The 20437-nt window shown below is 47.0% G+C and overlaps 2 protein-coding genes across 2 annotated transcripts in view; one reads left to right on the top strand and one right to left on the bottom strand.

Moving 5' to 3' along the window:
• LOC126533726 (uncharacterized) overlaps nucleotides 1-20437 on the top strand; it is a 342383-nt gene that overhangs the window by 94796 nt on the left and 227150 nt on the right. The window lies entirely within an intron of this gene.
• The window catches only part of LOC129385578 (uncharacterized), a 55678-nt gene continuing 52868 nt past the window's right edge, over nucleotides 17628-20437 (bottom strand). Inside the window, exon 9 of the mRNA XM_055072293.2 lies at nucleotides 17628-19686. Coding sequence (XP_054928268.2) covers nucleotides 19557-19686 — 130 coding nt within the window. The 3' untranslated portion in view covers nucleotides 17628-19556. The remainder of the gene's footprint in view (nucleotides 19687-20437) is intronic.

Below are 20437 nucleotides of genomic sequence, written 5' to 3'. Positions count from 1 at the left end.
GCAGGGCGGCTGTGGCGGTGCGAGTGTTCAGCGAGAGCTGCTGCAGTGCTTTTTTTTGCCCCACAAGTTTCTTTCTGCAAAATTATTTATGGCTTTCTTGTGCCTTAGCGCTTCTGACAAATTTTGTTAAGCGTTAGTTCTTTTTCTGCGTGCAGTGTTCATTTGACGTATTTTGTGCCTCATTCGATGTAACAACTTCCCATGTGTATAACGCTTCTACGATCTCACTCATATCGTTGTACAAACAAACAAACAAACAAACAAACAAACAAACAAACAAACAAACAAACAAACAAATCATTAATAACTAAACAAATAAATATTGCATTTTGAGTGCGAGCTGCTTGAAGGGATACGTCACCTGCATTTCCGACATGTCAATATTTTTCTTCATTAGTGTTAAGTAAAGTCCCAAACCCTCTAAACGCTGGCGAAAATACTGGCAAGCGCCGTATAGATCAATAAATAACTCACTATGGTACTTTTCCTGCGAGCTATAGTTTCGGTTTCGGTACCCAGGAGATGGGTGCATCATGGCGTCTCGATACACTGGCTCAGTCCGATTCTGCGCTGCCGAACGCGAACCCAGACACGTCAAACGCACGCGGCACTCACATTTAAAAAAAAAATAATGACCAGCATCGTCGTACCTGGCCTTATTGGTACGCGACGTAGAGAGATTTTGCTCCGTGTCATCACGTCACGCAAATGACGATGGCACCAGGTCTGGCATTTCGAGACCGATACGTTGGCATCAAATTAAGATGTCCAATGAGCGTTCGAGAGTGTTTGCAACTTGCAAACTGTCATCTTTTTGTGTGCGAGAAACGGGTTGTAGAGCCTCTACAACCGTAGGGCTTTAGTGTGTTTAATAAAACGCGCCTGTTGGCAGGCTTGCACATGCCGAGGTTACACTGGATGCACACTCCAGTACGACTCAGGTGCTCAGCCTCACAAGTAGTTAGGTTTCACAGTGAGCCTCACTTCGCTCCCCTACCCGCTTCCACGAATAGGCTTAGAGCCGTCATTTAAAAACATTATCTGTCTTACTGCGCTAGTTGTGTGGGCGCTCCATTTTGTATGTATGTATGTATGTATGTATGTATGTATGTATGTATGTATGTATGTATGTATGTATGTATGTATGTATGTATGTATGTATGTATGTATGTATGTATGTATGTATGTATGTATGTATCTGTGCATACGTACGTGCACACCCACGTACGTATGTGCTCTGTCATGCTGATAAAATGACAGGATTCTCGACAGGAAAGTAGCGAGCGCAGTGTTTTCAAGAAAGGAAACGCAAGCAAGACAGATGACGATTGTCGTTGTGTGACACCCCAAAGGGTGCAACCGTTTTTAGATTATACGGCACCGCTGATTGGGCGCGAAAGTAAGCTTAGTGAACTTCGGTCTTTTCTGCGCCATCTTATCAACACTTACCCGTGAAACAGATGCGTACAGATTTTTCATGCAAACTTAGCATGCCTGATTTATTACCGTTGTTTAGCGTCCCCTTAAATGCGACCTGAACCTTTCGGCCGCTACGCCTGGTGGACATGTGCCTTCGGGCCGTCTTCCTGTGTTGGCTGTTGTCAGCTGTGCATGATGGATTTCTCCAGGTCAGCATTTCACTGAGGCAGCGTCGCGATATCTAGTTTTGCTGGATTTAGTTTAAAGAAAGCGCTCGTACCACAAGCTTCAACCGTTGCTTGACCCTGTTTATCTTAAAGGCATCGTTCTTTTTCTTCTGTTTTTGCCGTTGATTGCTTGTACCCTCAAAAGCGCCACGCGTGGTATTGAGCTGCACTTCCGCAATAAAGTCTGTTAAATGTAAAAGAAAGTCAATAAGAACTCAACAGAGTTTCAATGGCGAGTTTTGTACGAGATTTGAACGTCGTTCCTGGCTGCCTGTTGTATACCTATAGCTTTTGCAGTTCGCGCACTCTGTGTTCGTGACCTTTATACACCGAAGAGTCAGCATGCGCTCATTGTTTTAGCTTAGAAGTTGTATACTTTGCGGAGACAATTGTTCGCCGCTTCAGTTCGCAGCTTGAAAACACCGTACGCGAGACGAACGCTGTTTGTAAAAGCATTACTGTTGGGGTACTTTCCGTTCTCAACGGTCGCTCCTCCATTCGACAACGGCAACGGCATGAAGAAGGAAAAACCAGTTAAGTGTCAACAACTTTGTACTGATTGTGTATCTCTAGTGGCCTGTTGTCTGAGCTTTCTTTTCGCTACATTATACAAGACGCTGGGAATGTACCTCACGTTCTTGTGAAGTAACAAAATAACGCCGCACAAAAATAACAATTCGACGCGCGTAAACCTCTGGAAAGGAACCAACAACAAGGTTAAAAGGTTATAAGTAGAATTAAGCAAAGAAGAAAGAAAACATTTGGTCAACACGGCTGCTGTACGATTTTGGCAGGAAAAGAAAGTTAGCTCGATTGAGAGTTGGCGCATCGTAGTGTTGTTTGTGTACCTCTTGTGTACAGTTCTCCGAACTGTTCATGTTAAACGAGAAACTCTCAATGTACGTCTCGTTATTTTTTTCTCTTTTTCCTTTTTGTGCGTGTGCATGCGCGTGCGTGTCCTCATTTTCGTTCAAGGTGGTCGGAAGGAACAGAATCGCTGACGTCCGAGCGAACTCGCCGTCTGGGAGAATCGCTCTCAGAGAAAAAAAAAAAGTAAAAAAGAAAGAATGTTGGCGAATGTTGCTTCGCATTAAGGGAAAGAAAGAAAATGAATAGAGTGGCTGTCCGTCGGACCTGTCCCGATCGAAGACGAACCGATTGCGTCTCGCCCTATGGAGCGTCTGTGCACGCCTGTGTTTCTTCTTGCCAGTCCAGGTCGACGGTGGGTGGCCTTCACCGTCGAACGCGGCGGAGTTGTAGTGCGGGCGCACGTAAGGGGGCTGTTTTGGCAAACGGGGCTGGGGGGACACTACATCGGTCGATATCCGGAGCGATGTCGTCGTTGCAACGCGCCCTTGCTGCAGCCATTGTCTCGGCGGGGGCGTGGATGTTTGCAGTCTACCGCATTTACGCGCCCCTAACGGGCCGCGATCGTGGCGTGTATGCTCGAGCTGGTTGGTTCCGCACGCGGCTTGGCGGCAGTGAGCTGGCGACCCCAATAAAACTTCTAGTCGCCGTGTCCTGTCAGCCTGCTATACCTAAAAAGCGTTCTTTTTTTTTAATGCGAATAGCGTTCTTGGTATTCTAAGACCAGTTTCTTTCAGTCATATCATAAACCAACAAACACTGACACCAAGGACAACATAGGGGAAATTACTTGTGCTTAATAAATGAAATAATGAAACGATAAAATATTGGAAATGAAAGGGAATGAAAAAGCAACTTGCCGCAGGTGAGGAACGCCGCCAAAGTTTGTGAGTGGTGGCGCTGGTTAACACTCCCAGGGTTCTACTAGGAAACATAAATACCCAAGAAAGTGGATGGGGAAACGGCGCCGCGGTAGCTCAATTGGTAGAGCATCGCACGCTATGCGAAGGTTGTGGGATCGTTCCCCACCTGCGGCAAGTTGTTTTTTCATCCACTTTAATTTCCATTACTTTATCGTTTCTTTATTTCACTTATTAAGCACAATTAATTTCCCCTATGTTGTCCTTGGTGTCAGTGTTCGTTGGCTTCTTATGATATTACTTATAAAAACTGGGCCCCTCGGTTAACCCTCTTCCAGTTTCTTTCAGGTTATCTAACCTGCACAAGAAATAAGGGCTGTTTCCCCGAAAATCGTTGTCTAAAAGTGCACGGGTTAATCCCGAAGGCAGTGCAGTTAACAGTGTATTTAATTGTCAGTGGGTATGTGCCACTAGGTATGCGCCTACGCCAGATGGCGCAGCGTGTCGCGAGGGAAGCGCGAGAGAGGAGCGGGGCTGCAGTGCGCGCCTCATGCATGACGCGTTTCGGCTGTCCACACGCTTGGCAAGGCATTGTAGAAAGGTAGACGAATTCCCTACTTACTGTATTTTTTTTATTCTTGAAGTTGGTTCAACAATAAGAGACGCGCCTTTCCACGTTTTCGAATAAAAATATATACGTATCATGCTTCAAGCACTTATATTTAAGATTTTCCGTTTGATGTTTGTGAATTTATGACTATAGCTGCAAGGAAAACTATCGAAAATATGAGGGACTACTGCGTCGATGTATTTTTTCGTTGCTCCATTGTAGTGATAAAAAGCGGAATCTCGCCAGGTGCCTCCGTTTGAAAACAGCGAAGAGGTGTACAATAATGTATGGCGCCTGCTTTCAGGAATGGTATAAAGCCATTGAGTCAAATTTACTCGCGTTCAGAAAGCTTCGCCTGTGTGACGTGCTTAGTATTTTTTTCTATTTTTTTACGGATACCCGTGCGCTATTCGGTGTTACAGTTTGGGGCGTCACTGCACAGTACAATACCGTGTTTCCCAGCTGTTGTTATCTAAGCTGGTCAAATAAAAATAAAAGATTCACCGAGGATTGCGAAAGTCCATAGTGCGAAATTTGAGCGCAGCTCCTTTGGTGTTTAGAATTCCAGCGGTTGCGTCGCGCATTGTTCAGAAAGAAAGCGTGAAGACGGGAATGCGTGGTAGCGCGGAACCCATTTTCTAGCGACGGCGCTGCAGGCGCTGCAGGCGATGTAGCACATGCACAGTGGGCGCGAAGCCCACGCTAGCGCGTTTCCATATATGGTATCGGTGGACGCGTTCGCCGCGTGCCCTAGTGATGACGTCATCGACGACCGGGTGACGGCGCAAGCTACTGCGGCGCCATCTCGTAGCGGGTCTCCGCCGTGGAGCACGTCTCGCGCGGTGCTCCGTCTTCCTCCTCACCCTTTCGCCATACTCTCCTCCGCTTTCCTCGCCATCGCCATCTTTCATCCCCCGCCCCGCTCGCTCGTTCTGCCGGTTACGCCTACGGCGAAGCTGACACTCAACGCAGGAACGGGCGCCTAAGATCTGCGCTCTAAAACAAAGTGCGCGACACAACTATGACATAGCCACGGAGTTCGGTCGCCAGAGTAATGAGTAGGTCATTAAAGTCGTATCTTGCACCGCATGTTTTTAAATAATTATTTTCGTTGAACAGCTTGGCTAGCATTATAGCTGGGACACCCTGTAAACTTCATAAAGGGAATTCTTGAGCTGTACTGAAGCGACCGTAACGGCATCTATTGTTTAGCGCTATCGGGAAATGAGATATCGCATGAGCGCTAAGCAAATAATCTGTGCATGCCTTTGTAGTCCGCGTGCCTTCGTGTAAGCTCTCAGCTGCGCGGTCGATGACCTAATTTGAAATGTACTGAAATGTTCCCGTACTGTATATGAAGAGACAGACTTCGCTTGCGGAAAAGCACAATTCCCTGAACGTACGAACACAGAAATTTCGCGTAACTAAACAAGTACAACTAGCATGCAATGGTCAAGAAGAAAAACAATCGCAAGAATTCGTCAATTTTTCTTTCCGACGGGATGGGTGGGTGGAGATGTGTAGCGATCGCCGCATTAATCGTGCCCTTGGACATCGGCAGTTGCACGATAATTGCTGAATGATTATTGTGATTAACTGAAAAAATTCCCGAGTAATGCTGAACTGAATTATTTCAAGGAGCGTAACGCCGTAATCACTGCCTCTTAAGTTGTGACCGGTTACGGTAGGTGCCCCTAGATTACAGGGCCGGTTTTGACGTATTTTTTTTTTCGCACCTTACGGCGAAATTCCCACTAAATAATTATGGGGTTTTACGTGCCAAAACCACTTTCTGATTATGAGGCACGCCGTAGTGGGGGACTCCGGAAATTTTGACTACCTGGGGTTCTTTATCGTGCACCTAAATCTAAGTACACGGGTGTTTTCGCATTTCGCCCCCATCGAAATGCGGCCGTCGTGGCCGGGATTCGATCCCGCGACCTCGTGCTCAAATTCCCACTATGCGGAATTGACGAAGATTCCGGTGCATTTGTGTGAAAAGAAAACGTAATCATTTTGGGAATAATGAACGGAATTGAAAATAACTTCGTGAACTAAAAGAGTGAATCACAAAAGCTCCTCGAAAGAATTGTACATTCATCAACAGCTGAGAAAGCATCCCTACGACTGTTGCCCAAGAAGGGATAGAGTATCGGATAAGCTCGGATAGAGTATGTTTGGTAAGTTGCTGAAAAAAATAAATAAAATAAAACAATACTCATTCCAAGTTGTTGAAACTTTGCAGTCCTGAACATCGCGAACTAAAAGAATGAATGAGAAAAGCTCCTCGAAAGAATTGCACATTCATCAACGGCTGAGAATGCATCCCTACGACTTTTGCCCAAGAGGGGATAGGGTATCGGATAAGCTCGGATAGGAGTGTTTGTAAGGCATTTAAAAGAAGTAAATAAAACAAAACTCATTCCAAGCTGTTGAAACTTTAGAGTCCGAACAGTCTTTACTGCAGTGTACTTTCACTATTGCGCCACCGCCATGACAGAAATTATTAGAAATAATGTTGCGTTTTTATTGACTTTCTATTGCCTGTAATAGAACGTCTTCTGAGGTACAGTTGAACGTCATGCATATTTTTTTCACTGTAGGAGTGGTGCGAGCGTGTAACAGTGTGTACTGACGTATATCTAACAAGTACCATCGTCTTCTGCTGTGACCACTGCGACAGCGGCGAAAGTTTGGGCAGTCTTATTTTTTTTTAGTTGGGCGTGTTGGTTTTGTTCACTGCTATATGGTTTCGCAAGGGAGACGACGCGAAAAGAGACAGTATCAGCATTACACACAGGGCGCTGATCGAGCCTCAGTACCCGTCTTGCCCGTGTTATTTCTTTGCGCTTCCCCATTCTATCGTAATTGTCTGACAAAAACAGAAAAAAAAGAGAAAAAGGGACGGATGCTCGACCAAATTGTGTATCTAAATGGTATTAGAAGATTTGACTTCCGTAACGGAAGCCGGAAGGCTTGATGCTTTATAACACGTTTCGGTCGGCCTTCTCGACGGAAGCCGGCGGAACGTTTAATACATTCTAACGACGCCTTTTGGTTGGCGTTTTAGAGCGCAGCCCGTTTCTGCGGCGAGCGTCGGCGGCGTAACCGAGTGAACGAGCACAGCGAAAGATGAAAGAGCGAAAGCGGAGCGTGAGATGAAAGACGAGAGCCGCGAACGGCGGAGACCAATGAGTGCGGACCCCTTCAGCGACGTGCCCGCGGGAAACTGGTGTCATGCGGACCCGCCCGACCGCTCGATGCGTACTCGTATCTGGTCTCGGCCGCACCGCTCGTTTCGTACTATCGTCTGCTCGCGTCAGCTCTCTTTCGCCCATTTTTTTAGTTAGCTTGATTTGGTCTTGTTCGCGCTCGTTTCGATTGCCATGGTTTGCGATTGTAATCTGATTGTTTTCGCGATGCGAATTCTGTAGTACTTTCTGGAAGCCGCGCGGCACCAGCGATTACACCGGCACCTTTGACGAGTGACGTATAAAAGCAGACGCGCTTGACCCGCAGATAAGATCTTCGACGATTGCCGACTCGGCTACACGTCTCTCGAATTCTTTGCCTCAACCTATCTCGTATTGAAAACACATATAGAGCTGCGGTCCAACTTCGCAGTAGGGAGCATCGTAATCGTCGGTGAATTTTTCTTTTCCTTTTATCGTCGATATTGTTCTGCATGCCGTATTGCGGCGAAGTTTGATTTTCGAACTTTGGCGCACGCACCAAGAATGGGCGTTGAAGGCTACCAAAGGACGTTTCAAACAACCAACCAAGCAAAAAAAAAAAAAAAAGAAAGGAAACAACAACAAACAGACAAAATACCTCACCCGCTCTTGTCCCGTCTATAGGGAATTCCTGAGAGTATACGGTTTCTTAGGATCGGGTGAATACGGTATACGCTATTGCCGGTCCTCTATTCGATTCGAACCTCGCACGCTGTCTTGTATGTTACAAGCCATCAGCTGGAAGCAATATGCGAAAGGGACGAGTCTTCGAGGCGATATATGGCCGATCGTTCGCCGTTGCGGCTTATAACGAGGTCTCGCAACATCCTTTGTGTTGCGCTTTGGAAAGATGCTTTTGCTCGGAGGTTATTGAGCAAAGCGACGGACGAGCTGTCACCGTGAATGTTGGTCGACGCGATATTGGTGCAAACCGTTGCCAGGGTTGGCGGAACGGTGGGTGGCTAGGTGGAGTTGTGTAGCCGAGCATGAATGTATACCGCGAGTTCGACTATTCCTGGCCCTCTGCGCCCCCCCCCCCTTTTTTTTTGTCGGATGAGCTCAGGATGCAGAAACTCTGGCGTACGAAGCTTTGGGCACTCTTTGAAAAATCGGCAAATAGTAAAGACCGTAAATGACGATGATCTGCTTGATGAACGAGCAGAAAAGGAAACCCGAGGTCCTTTTTTTTGGCTGGTTACAGCCATATATGAAGCCCGACAGCTACTGAAGCCAAGGAAAGTGCTGGAGAAATTATTTTTCTTTGTTTTTTAATTGAAGTGTAGATGTGATAAGCTTAAGGATAATGAGAGGGGACAAAAATAACTTGCCGCCCATGGGGGCCGAACTCGCAACCTTCGCATTACGCGTACGGTGCTCTTCCGGTTGAGCTGCAATGGTGGCTGTTTCGACGTCCACGTTGTTGGGTATTTATGTATCTGTGCAACAATTAACCCGTGGAGTGTTAGCCAGCGTCACTCATCCATGGCGGCGGAAGGAAGCGCAAAGCGACCGATCTTCCATAATTTATTGTGCGGCAGAAATCAGCATTGAGTCGTGCAGGATTTCGAAATCTCTAAAACAGTTTCATTTATTAGAGATTTGATAAAAAAGTTAGTCTGTTATTCTTCCTTGACACCTAGCTTATAAAGGTGACACATTGTAAAATTGTAATGGGCTACAATTATAACCATGACAAAGTTTCTAAACCGTAGCGTATTATGACATAAGTGAGGAACTTTAGATATTATTCTAATAACGCGTGTCTTCAACAACAACAAAAAAATATTGTGTTTGCCGATGCTTTCTACTTTTGAGAGTGGATAACAAACAGCGCGTTGTTTAGAAGCACATTATCTGACGGTGAAATACCGTGCAGTGATGTCGCTTAAAACGTATTGTGCGCGACAGCTTACCGACTAAATAGAGAGTTTTAGTTTAGGGACGCAAGCAGCTTGCGTGCGCAAGAACTAAGGACGGTAGTAATGCGCATGCGCAGACTCCGACATAGTGGTCCGCGCATGCGCAGTACCGTGGCCCCTAGTTCTTGCGTACGCAAGCCCGCTTGCGTACCCTAATCTAAAACTCTCGAATGTTGAGAGGGAGCTAGCTCTCTGCTGGTTAATCTGAGGCGACCCGTATAACTTTGTCAACACACCGCACGGAAATTTGTCGGCGTAGACACGCGGAACAAGTCAAAACGGATTCATCAACAACTTAAAACAATTAATTCGATCAGTCGATCCGCAAAAAGAAAAAATAAAGAAATCTAGCGCGCAGCGCCTAGCGCTTCAAAATGTCGCCCGCGGCTGCTTCAGCGAAGTCTCGCGGTAGCAACGGCCTCCGCTGCTCGTTCAGCCAGAGCATTCTTCTCAGTCTCCGCACGAGCGGGTGTTTGGCTCCGCCGCAGGACCCGGTGAAGTCGTCGGCCTCCAGGTCGAACACCACCACTCCCAGAAAGCCGGACCCGGGTCCCTCGAGTAGCAGCGGTCGCGCCGACTCCGGCCCGAACCCGGAGTACCAGTCGAATTCGGACTGCACCACCAGGCACCCGCTGTGGGGCCCGTAGAAGGAGCGGGTCGTCCGGCCCCGCCCAGTCGATGACGACGACGAAGAAGGGGGTGGTCCGCCGCCGCCGCCGTGCGCGTCGTCCAATCCCCGACGAGAATCGCGTCGACGCGTTCTGTCTCCGCCCCTCCTCAGGGTGCCGTTGGCGATGCGGCACATATCTCGATATGTGGACTCTCCGATCTGCGGGGCCGATATGAAATGCGCGGCAATGCGTGACGTCGTTCGGGGGACCGGCTCAGGAGCTGGCGGGTCAGAGTATCAAAGTTCATTGCAGAGGTGATGAACATGTTTAACCGGTGCCCATAATAGGGGGCACTGGTTTGCCTAAAGGGAGTCGAACTGCGCGAATGGTTCACGTTATTGGAGCAAGTTATCGGAGCAATTATGGCGTGTCATTTTCGTGAGCTGGTAGAACGAACGCACCGTCACCTCAGAGGACTGTTTAAATTCGTATCTGCTTGTTCTATAAAATGGCAGTTCACCTGCTTCAATCGAAACACTTTACCCAGACTTCACTTCTAAAGCTCATGCTGTCACGCTTTCGCGGCTAGCGGAATCCTCCAATATGGCGGCCGTAAGCTACCTATAGTTGCGCCGCTACGCTGACAGATGGCGACACTTTTGCCCCAGGTCTGCATTAACAGTGGACAAATAGCAATGCCGAAGTTCTGGAAAGGGTTCACCGACCATTAAAGTCTAAACCATTTAACGTCGCCCATAGAGTCGCGTACGAGAGCCAATATTCTCTTAAATGCAATCGCAAGCGCTATTTCATTGTAAGTAATGCTCCAGGACCACCGTTAAAAGTTCATTAAACGTTATACACCTTTTGGTCGGTGCACATTTTCTTGTCCTTCAGAAGAGATAGTGTTTCCCACAAATTGTAGATTTAAAAGCCAACGGTTGCAGGTTTCATTAATAGTCTGGATGAAACTTGTTTGTGTGCTCGTGTGCTTACGTCCTTCTGAGTGTTCTACACAAACTGTACCAAATGTTCTGCAATCTCGAATAACGTTTTCTTCATTATTGTTAATTTCATTACTATTAATATTGTTAATATTATTATTATTATTACAGTTATATTAATTTTTTCCAACGAATGAAGATGTGCGATTCCTTCCTTTGCCGCAAGGCGATAACACGCTTATATATATATTTTTTCTTCTTTCTATTTTTGTTCCGCGTTCGAATTCTCAAGTTGAGATGAACGCATTAAGGGGAAAAAAATGAAGTTGCCCCATTTTTCTCGAGAGGATCGAATTTCAAATGCAGCAGGCGAGTATAGGGCCTTCTTCGGAAACGCTCGTTCACGCCGACCATATAGACACGTTAGACCTTTTTTAGAGAAAGAAAGAAAGTGCGAGGCTGCGAATGCAAATGAGCCCTTTCACTCATCTTCGAACTTGCGCGCGCTTTTGCTTCTGTCATGCGCGCGAGTCCATTTCAATCTCAACTGCAGCTATAGACCGGGAAAGAAAAAAAAAAGTAAGGTGGGACGGTGGAGGGAGGGAGGTGGTGCGGCGCCATGTAATGAAAGCTTCCCATTTGCATATGATCCAGCGTTCCTTTATTTGCACGTCGGAATCAGAATTAGCCTGAAAGATGGCGTGGTAGTTTGAACAAATAAAAAGAAAAACGAAGGAAAACGTGTCGTCCACTCGATTGTGTAGCACGAAGCTACGAAATAAACCCCAGTACGCGCGTTTCTTATAAAAAAATTGCGTTACAATTGAAGAGATGTCCTTCCTGGTCCGTGGATCGAAAGCAGGACTAATGCCTTCCCGGTGCCGGGCACTGTGTATACCATGTGGACAGCCGATTTACCATGTTCCGCGACTCCACAGTGCTTGGAGTTGCCGATTAATAGGCCTCTCCCTGCGATCTGCTTTATAGACTCCCCGTTTAATTCGGAACTAAATGGCTTAAGTATTAGTGTTCGTTCTGGTCCAAATTTTATCACTAGAGCGAAACATTCATTTCTAGGGCATCTGAATAACAAAAGATAGGAAAGAAAATTGAGTTAAAAAGAAGTCGCATGCAGGGGAGTTTTTTTTTTTTTTTGGCAAGGTATAGAAAGACCGTTCTCATAATTGCCAACAACTAGAGGTGTTAGAGACAGCTTATGGGTCTCCGAACTTCTTAATCTGCAGTCATAACGTTGTGAAGTATTACCCATAACGTTGTGAAGTATTACCACAAATTATTTAAAGAAGTCATTTTCGGTTCCCCTAAGGCAAGTCAGTATATCTGACATTGGGCTGCGAAGATACAGCAGTGAAGATTATAATCTGCAGCATGCATGATGCGTCGCCTGGGAGCATGCAATATCTTCAGATACGGACTCGCGATTTGGGCGATTAGCTAGAACACGATGTTTTGTTCTTCTCCATGTCACATACGTTTCTTGCGAAACATATATTTTTCACAAGATTCATGGGACTGGAATGTCATAAGGATTTAATAATCCATGATTGTGATGATTATGCTCATCATATTCATTACCGAGTCTCAACAGTCTGCGAAGAATAATCGCCCATCTGCTTGTGCCGAGATAACGAAGTCGTTCAGTGCTTGCGGCCGAATGAGTTTAATGTATTCGCTCATGCGATGTTCCTTGCGTTTCTCATGGTCATCCGCAGTGACTTGTCATTGCAAAAACGAACGAAATGCAACAGCAATCAAATCAACAGTTAAAAACGCGAGTAACTGCATTCGCTTTGACCCGTCTTTTCCACAATACCGTCGTCTGTCGTTCCAACTTATTACCCTCCGTTTGAACCCTCGCATTGTATGCCAAAGAAAAAAAAGAAACAACAAAAATACGCCGGACACCGCATGCCTATCGTTGAAATGCACTGCAAAAAAAAAAAAAAAAAAACATTACAGCTTAAAGTTGAAAAGAGTGTAAATTGGTTTATAGCTCACACCCTTAGACCCTTTTTGGGTGCAATGGCGCGCGTTATAAAACAATTTACACCCTTCATTATTAAGCAAAATTACACCCTTTGGCTCGTGTCTTGCCACACAACATCAATCATCATCTGTCTCGCTTGCGTTTCCTTTCTTGAGGACGCTGCGCTCGCTACTTTCCTGTCGAGAATGCTATGACGTGATAACACGCATGCCATTCGTGACCTGGAAGTGTCGGGCTCGCAGCGTTAAAGAAAGGAAATGCGGACAATACAGATGAGGATTATTGTTGTCTGGCAAGATATGACCCAAAGGGTGTAATTTTGCTTAAGAGTGTTTATAATTTACACCTTTAAAGTGAATGAGGGTGTAAATATGGCTATAACTCACACCCTTACACCTTTTGTAGGTTTTAGGGTGAGTTAAACCGATTTACACCCTTATAACACTTCAGATCCTTAAAATTGAATAAGGGTTTAATTTACATTACAGTGTGACGTGGTGATGGTAATTAGCGCGCGGCATTACTACAGCTGTTGTCCCCGGCGGTGCCGTGAATGCAGCAGGGTTGTGTCTTAAGATACAAGGTCGTGCCGCAGCTCGTAATGGTCCGAATTTTTGTCATCGAAGTGAGAATTTTTTGTTGTTTTAATCTATTTAACGTTTAGCGCATCTCGAAAGGAATTGAAGGCTGCGTGCGCTCTGCTGCACGAGGGGGATCTGTCTCTGGGAGATTCTACTCGCGTTCGTGATACAGGGTCTGTCTGTAGGGCTGAATGGGAGGGTGAATGTATTCGCTCATCTGGAGCTCGCCTGCGCACTGCGATTGTATTGGAGCATCCATCACAGTCGCGCGATGCCGTTGCCTTGTCGATGAAAGTGCTGCGCGCGAGAGAAGGCCGGAAGCGGAAGTAGTGACGTCATTCGCCTGCGCGACGAGCGTTTGCAGAGCCGGTACGCGGTGCAGATTGCGGGCCGGGGACGTCTGGCAACATCGGTGCACAAAGAAAAAGAGAGAAAAAAAAGATAACGGTATAGGACGGGATGGTTAGAAAAGCTGTGAAAAGGTTATTTAAAAATTATACGACCACAGTGGTAACTATAGCTTTGCAAAGCCAGCGTAGTTTTTTTGTTGTTGTTGTGGTTGTTGTCCTGTGCACTGTGGAAAATGTGCCTATCTCTCTTTTGACAGTTCGACGCCAGAACAATGAAAATGAATGCCCGAGTTGAGCGAGTAACGGGGTCGAATGACGTCATCGACCTCGCGCGCCGACGACTGTCGAGCCGAAAAAGCACGCGTGCTTCAGTGGTGCGTCGGCCTGAATGTTTTTAAGGGATGTGCCGTACCATCTCACACTCGTAATGTGTATTGCTATTCCCCACTGCCATGTAATGCAAAGAGTAATTAGGGTGTTATCTGCGGAAGAGGACGCCATCCCTTTTAAATCCTCTATGCTACACCTTTATGCATTCGCCGTATATGCTGTGGAAACGGAACGCAAAGAAACGCGGTGGCGCACTGTACTCTAGGTCAAATTTATTTATTTATTTATTTACGCGGACCTCGAATGTATTGAAACAAATAAATAATTGCAACGCATTGAAGGCCCGGGGGAGTGGTAAAGAAAAGAGTGGTAGCATGAAAACAGTAGAGAATAAAATGTAAAAGAAAAAGATTCCAAATAACAAGTAGGTGTCGCTAAACGGAAAGAAGTTAATAGCTGGTTTAAACGCGCTTGGAATACTGATTGCAGCTACGGAAGGGACGAGGTGGTTAACATCCCATTGACGTCCTGGAACTAAGTGAGTCGTGAAACTTTGTGCGTGGAAAGGGAATGCCTGCTTTATACGGGTGATCAGTGCAAGGTGATATATAAAGAAGGTTGGAGACCAGTTCGTCATTGAGACATTCATTATTGGAATATTTATTGAATGTAGCGAACATTTTATGTTTACTGTTATGAAATCCTAGATGGGCAAAGTTATTCCTGAATCAATTCAAAGCTTAGAAACACCATCCAATCTTTGCTACGCAGCCGCATCACGACACTACTACCTCGATAGCAGATGTAGAAAGAACTCAAATTGAACTGGATCGTTGAAAAATACTGCCTTTTCTTAATTGGATCATTACAAGATGCTGTCCCTGTTTTTAATTAGATCATTAAAGATACTGCCCCTGTTTTTAATGGATCATAAGATACTTCGCCCGCTTTTAATTGGATCGTTACAAAATGCTGCCCTCCTTTTACTGGATCATTACAAAATGCTGTCCCTGTTTTTAATTGGATCGTTACAAAATACTGTCCCCCTTTTCATTTGTAGCTTCGGGCTTCATTCGCGAGGATGGCAGTCTTCACTTACACAATAAACACCACTGTTCAGCATTCGCTGTTTGGTGATTGTAAGCTTTTGTCTGTTCCCCTCGTGACTGCCGGGCTTCCCGATTTGCACATCGTGGAATGCTGCGCAGCATTTGATGTAAACCACTATAGCCGCTGCTTGGACTTGCAAAGGCTTTCTTTGAAAATAACTCAAACGCGGTACAGACGACTTTATTGAAAGCAAAAACGAGTGATAACTGAGGGGCTGAAGGGAAAGGGTATAATTTGGTAGGGCGTGGAGTACACCAGCCGTGGTCCGAACGGAACGGTCCCTGGGCGTGGAGTTTTGTCAGACGCGCGCCTGGAGTCCCGCATGCGCACTGAATGCAATAATCCAGCAAATATTTCGAAACTCTTCTTCCGGTAGTCGGTGCTTGAAAAGAAAATTAGAGTACATCGATCACAGCATTGCTTCCGGTTTTGGAGGCACTGACCGCAGCACACAGTTCTCGATAAAAAAAAATTCTAGAGGGAACTCCGGCGCTGGTGTCTACTGGAGCTGCAAGCATTGGCGGTGCAGCCATGCGTGGGAATGATGAGTGTAGTTCACGGATTTGCATAAATTTTGTCTTAAATAATTAGCAATTACTACGTGTGTGTGTGTGTGCGGAAACTTATTGGCTTGGTGTGTTTGGAAAATAATAATGCGAAATAAGCAACTTCATCAAGAACGTTCTGATGCTGGAAGCACGAAGATTAGGCAAATCCATGCAATCAATATCACCATCATCACCCTCAACCCACAAAAGTCCACTCCAGGACGAATAATGCCTCTCCCAGCGATCCCCAATCGCCATATCCACGTAAGCTAAACGATCACAGCGCCGTATCGTTCTCTCCAGTAATCTTTGTAGGAAGCCCTACGGGTCACATATGGCCTCAAAGATCGAGCAGTGCGCGACGCACGTTTTCGGAGGCCGTGCGTCACGCAGGCGGCGCGCTCCACGACGAACTGCCGCGGTGCTTCGCCTTCCTCCCCTGCCCCTGGCCTTCGCGCATCGTCCGCTCGTTGCGTCTTCGCGCTTTCGCCGACTGCGTGCCAGTTGCAGCCAACGCTGGATGGATGCGCCTGGGAACTTTTTAGACGACGGAGCCGTTCTTGACGACGTCGCCGACGCTGGGAGAGAGTGTGTGTAAGCGGAGGTGCATGGGGAGGGGGGGGGGCGGCCTTGGAGTGACGCCAGAGCGTCTCGCGAAGCCGCCGCCGGCACTCGCAGCGCAGTGTCCGCCGGAAAAGAGCGAGCCAAAATGTGCGTGCGCTCACCGCTGCTCTCGTGTAGTTCGGTGCAGTGACGTCTATGAATTGCGTTGCAGAAGCAGGAAAGTGGACGGGGGCGGGCGAGATCGAGGCGTCGAAGAACACTATCCGAACCCTTGGTCTTTCGAGCCCTTTAAGTGATGCACTGTTGTACTTAGTCTAACCTAACCTAATGATGCACTATCGCACCTAGCCTAACTTGGTGATGCACTAATGCGCCTAAGGTGATCTAACCTGCAGCCCAATGATGCACTGCTGTAGTTAACCTAGCCTAGCCTAACATGGCCTAACCTCACCTAACCTAACCTAACGATGCAATGTTGCGCCTAAACCAACCTATGGCATTTAACCAAACCAAGCTAAACAAGCTACTATAGCTTTTCTAATGAACTATAGTAGCTTGTTTAGCTTGGTTTGGTTAAATGCAATAGGTCAGTTTAGGTGCAACAGTGCATCGTTAGGTTAGGTTAGGTGAGGTTAGGCTAGGCTGGGTTAACTACAGCAGTGCATCATTGGGCTGCAGGTTAGATTACCTTAGGCGCATTAGTGCATCACCAAGTTAGGCTAAGTGCGATAGTGCATCAGAAAAACTACACGTGCGGAATAAGCTTCCGATGCGGCAGGAGTTGTGGGCACCTTCCAGCCAGGAACTATACAAGCATTCTGTGCGCCGTTCTGTCTTTGGGTGAGGGCTGCACACCAACGTAACGAGAGACGAAAGAGCGCGTCGCGGACGCGCGTGCACGCAGTCCGAGTGCTCCCTGCAGTAGCGGCTTGCCCGCATAGCTGCTGCGGCAAATATGCCCGCTGGCGTGCCGCGCCATCTCGCGTCAAGGGCGCGTGTGCCAATCAAGGTCAAGTCTATCGCTACTCTCTGGTCTGCAAGAAACTTGAGGAAGCAAGTTTCGAATGAGAGTATACAGGGTGTCCCAGCTAAATTTAGCCGGAGTTAAAAAAAAATATGCGAATGCCACGTAGCTCAACAGAACCACCGTAACGTTGTTAGCCGTCGCTTGGAGATTCTCATTTGTTTTCATTCCGCCTAGTTAGGTAATTTGTCTGAATTCATTAACCAACTTCTCAAATATTATAATTATATGAAAGAATGTCAACGAGAAAATCTTGGAGCAACTTGAAAAACTCCCGATACAGCTTTCTGTTGCTCAATACGTGCTACATGAAAGTGTTTCTCCGCGCGTGAAAGAAGCCCGCGAACGCACGCCAAGTGCCTCGAGCGGCCAGTCGCGCGGCAGAAGCCGCGCTCTCGCCTTTGTAAGAGAAGCCGCGAAACACGTTAAACGCGCTCCCTTAGAACGCTCAGAGGTTGGCGGAATGAATTGCGCGTGGGTAGGGCACTGTCTCTGTCAGCCGTCCGTACCGCAATTTAGTGGCGCTGTCGCAATCGGCCTCTTAATGAACGACCTGGCCACCGCGCGCCGCTGCGGTGGATACATGTGTCACGTGGGCTCTTGGTAAAGGTAAATGAAGGCTGCGGAAACAGGGTGGGTAGAGACGGAGAGATAGAGGGAGAGAGGGTAGTGGTCGTGGACAGCCGGTAAGTGTAATGACCTTGCTTGGCCGCCGTGGTGGACACTGGCCCTTCGGTGTGGACGAACAAAAGCCCATAGAGGAAAAAGAAGGAAACAAAGCAATCTGTGCCCGCCATTCACTTAAAATGTCTTAACTCTTTGCATACACTCTTATCGGTTTGCCTGAGACGCGCACGGCAGCAACCACGCTGGTAGCGACATCTTGCGACGCGTACTCCAACCAGAGAGGACAGAAAGCTAATGCGCGCTGCAGTGATCTGCTGTATTCTTACCTGCACGCTGGTGTGAAGTGTTGGTAGGGAGATGTAATGGTTAACTTGCAGTACGTGTGTGATTTTCCTTCGACGAGAACACTCACGTGGAAAAAAAAATTGCAACCGCATTGTTACGACCGAACGGTTGCAATTTTGTATAAGAGTGTACGAAGTGAATGGGAGCGGACATTAGGGGGAACGTTCGCTATAGCCGTTCTGAAAATTCTCTTACATAAGAGAAATTTTGCGACCATCGGGACAGAAGTCACAAAACATTACTTTCGTTCGTAACTGCTCCTTGCCACTGGCATGAGCACCCTCGCTAATGCGTCCAGCACCAGGATTGGCTGGAATTCGCTCCTACGAACATTATAAGCATATGCATTGGACAAACGAGCATATATATTGTACGACATTACGCGTTGCGTAGAAAAAAAGATAAATACATTTGTAGACGTATCTTATTTATCTGTATATAGCATTGAAATGAACGCGTCACGAAAACATCGCCTCCCATATATTTATAAATGTGCGTTGGATCTGGATATTTATTTTTTTCTTTTCTGAATGCGGTACCCGGCAAGCTTTCCCCGCGTCGTTTGTCGAACGGAGTTGTGCTTCGGGCTTCTGTAAGTGTGCGTGAAGGAACGAGTGTATGTGTTGGAATGTTTGTTGCGTGCTTCGGACACGGAATGGCAGCTTCATCGGATGCAGTAAAAAATTGGGTTCTTCGTATGTATGAACCTTGGCATTGTGGAAGAAGTAAGTGGCCGACGTGAGTGGAGGTCGCGTGCAGTACAGCGGCCACTAGTTGTGTCTTCCGACACTTCCTTTCCTTCCTCTGTCTATTATTTCTTAGTGCTAACCATTCTTTGCCTCACGCCGGGCACAATGAGGTAGACAGGTTACGTAGGCAGGTTACTGCATCGCCTGAATCTGGGCGTCATCAGCAAAAAAAAAAAAAAAGAAATAGAAGATGTGACCGAGTGGTGGGATTTGAAACAGGCTCTCTCCCATCACGATAGCTCGATGCTCTGCCTATTGCTGTCCCCCATTATTCATTGACTCGGACGTTGCCTCTCCGTCGTTGTGTTGCCTGGCTCGGCCGTTCGGCGCGACGTATGCCAGGTAAAGTACGAAAAATGAAATGGATCGTTACAATTATTACCCTATACTTTCGCGTGTTCGGGCTAACCGGGAGCCGTATTTCGTAACAATTTACTTTCTTTTTTTTTCGTTTTTATCACAAGTCGCTCCGAGTTGCAGATCCAGGTGATAATGGCGACGCGCGTGGTCGTCGAAGCCAGTGAGATAGCGCGAGAGGAAGCGATGCGGAATTGGATCATTACAAGATGTGCGCGGCCTCAAAAAAAAAAAAAATAAATAAAGAGCGGACAACTCGGAAGTGTCGCATTGCTATCTCGCCTTGTGCGCCGGCGTGAGTTCCTTGTAGCGGTTCGTGCTCCGTAGCCTGTAGTGGTCCGCCTTGAAGGACACCGTGACCAGCGTGTTCAGCTTCATGTTCACGGTCAGCTTGCCGTAGCGCCTGCGCGAAGTGAATGAAGGATACACTGGTGATGCAGTTCTGTAACGCAGGGCCTTAATTCCGTCTTCAAAAAAAGAAAAAGGAAACGCGGACTCGGAAGTCCTGAATCAATGAATGTGCTAAGTACCTCCATGGTGATGTGTGTACCCCCTTCCCATGATTTTGCAATCTCAGTCGTAGTGTAGCCGAACGAATGTATGCAGTGATCAAAAGTGACCTGCACTTGGAACGCCACTGTGTACACCGTCGTCGCACCGTGGCCCTAGCAAACGGCCAATGTCATCCTAAACTTTATTTTCGTTTAAGAGGCTTCCAATGCGATGTTGCTAAGAGCCGTGATGTTTACAATGAGTCGTAGTGTTATACAAGGAACCGCGAGGATAAAAAGTCGCGCAATGTTACAAGCAACCCTGATATATTACAACGAACCGTGAGTTTACAGGGATATTCCGATACTTGGCTCGATCACTCAACTGCTTAGCTGCAGTAAAAGCACCGTTTCCACGGAGAAACGTTCGCTTCTATAGGATTGGCACGAGCTCGCTTCTTGCGGGGAACAGCACTGCTATCTTATCGCGAACGGATATCCTACGTGCTTTCCGCGGATTATGCGTTGCGTCCTTTTGCTTATAAACATCCTGCGGCGTCCGTAAGAGCGATGTATGCGAGCGGAACCCACCGTGTGCCGTATACGACTGAGCAGCGGGCCATTTGGATACGAATGTACGAGAATAACTGAACGGGTAACTTG

The sequence above is a fragment of the Dermacentor andersoni genome, chromosome 7 (assembly GCF_023375885.2).
Source record: "Dermacentor andersoni chromosome 7, qqDerAnde1_hic_scaffold, whole genome shotgun sequence".
Classification (NCBI taxonomy): domain Eukaryota; kingdom Metazoa; phylum Arthropoda; class Arachnida; order Ixodida; family Ixodidae; genus Dermacentor; species Dermacentor andersoni.
This window is presented reverse-complemented; position numbering and strand designations above follow the sequence as displayed.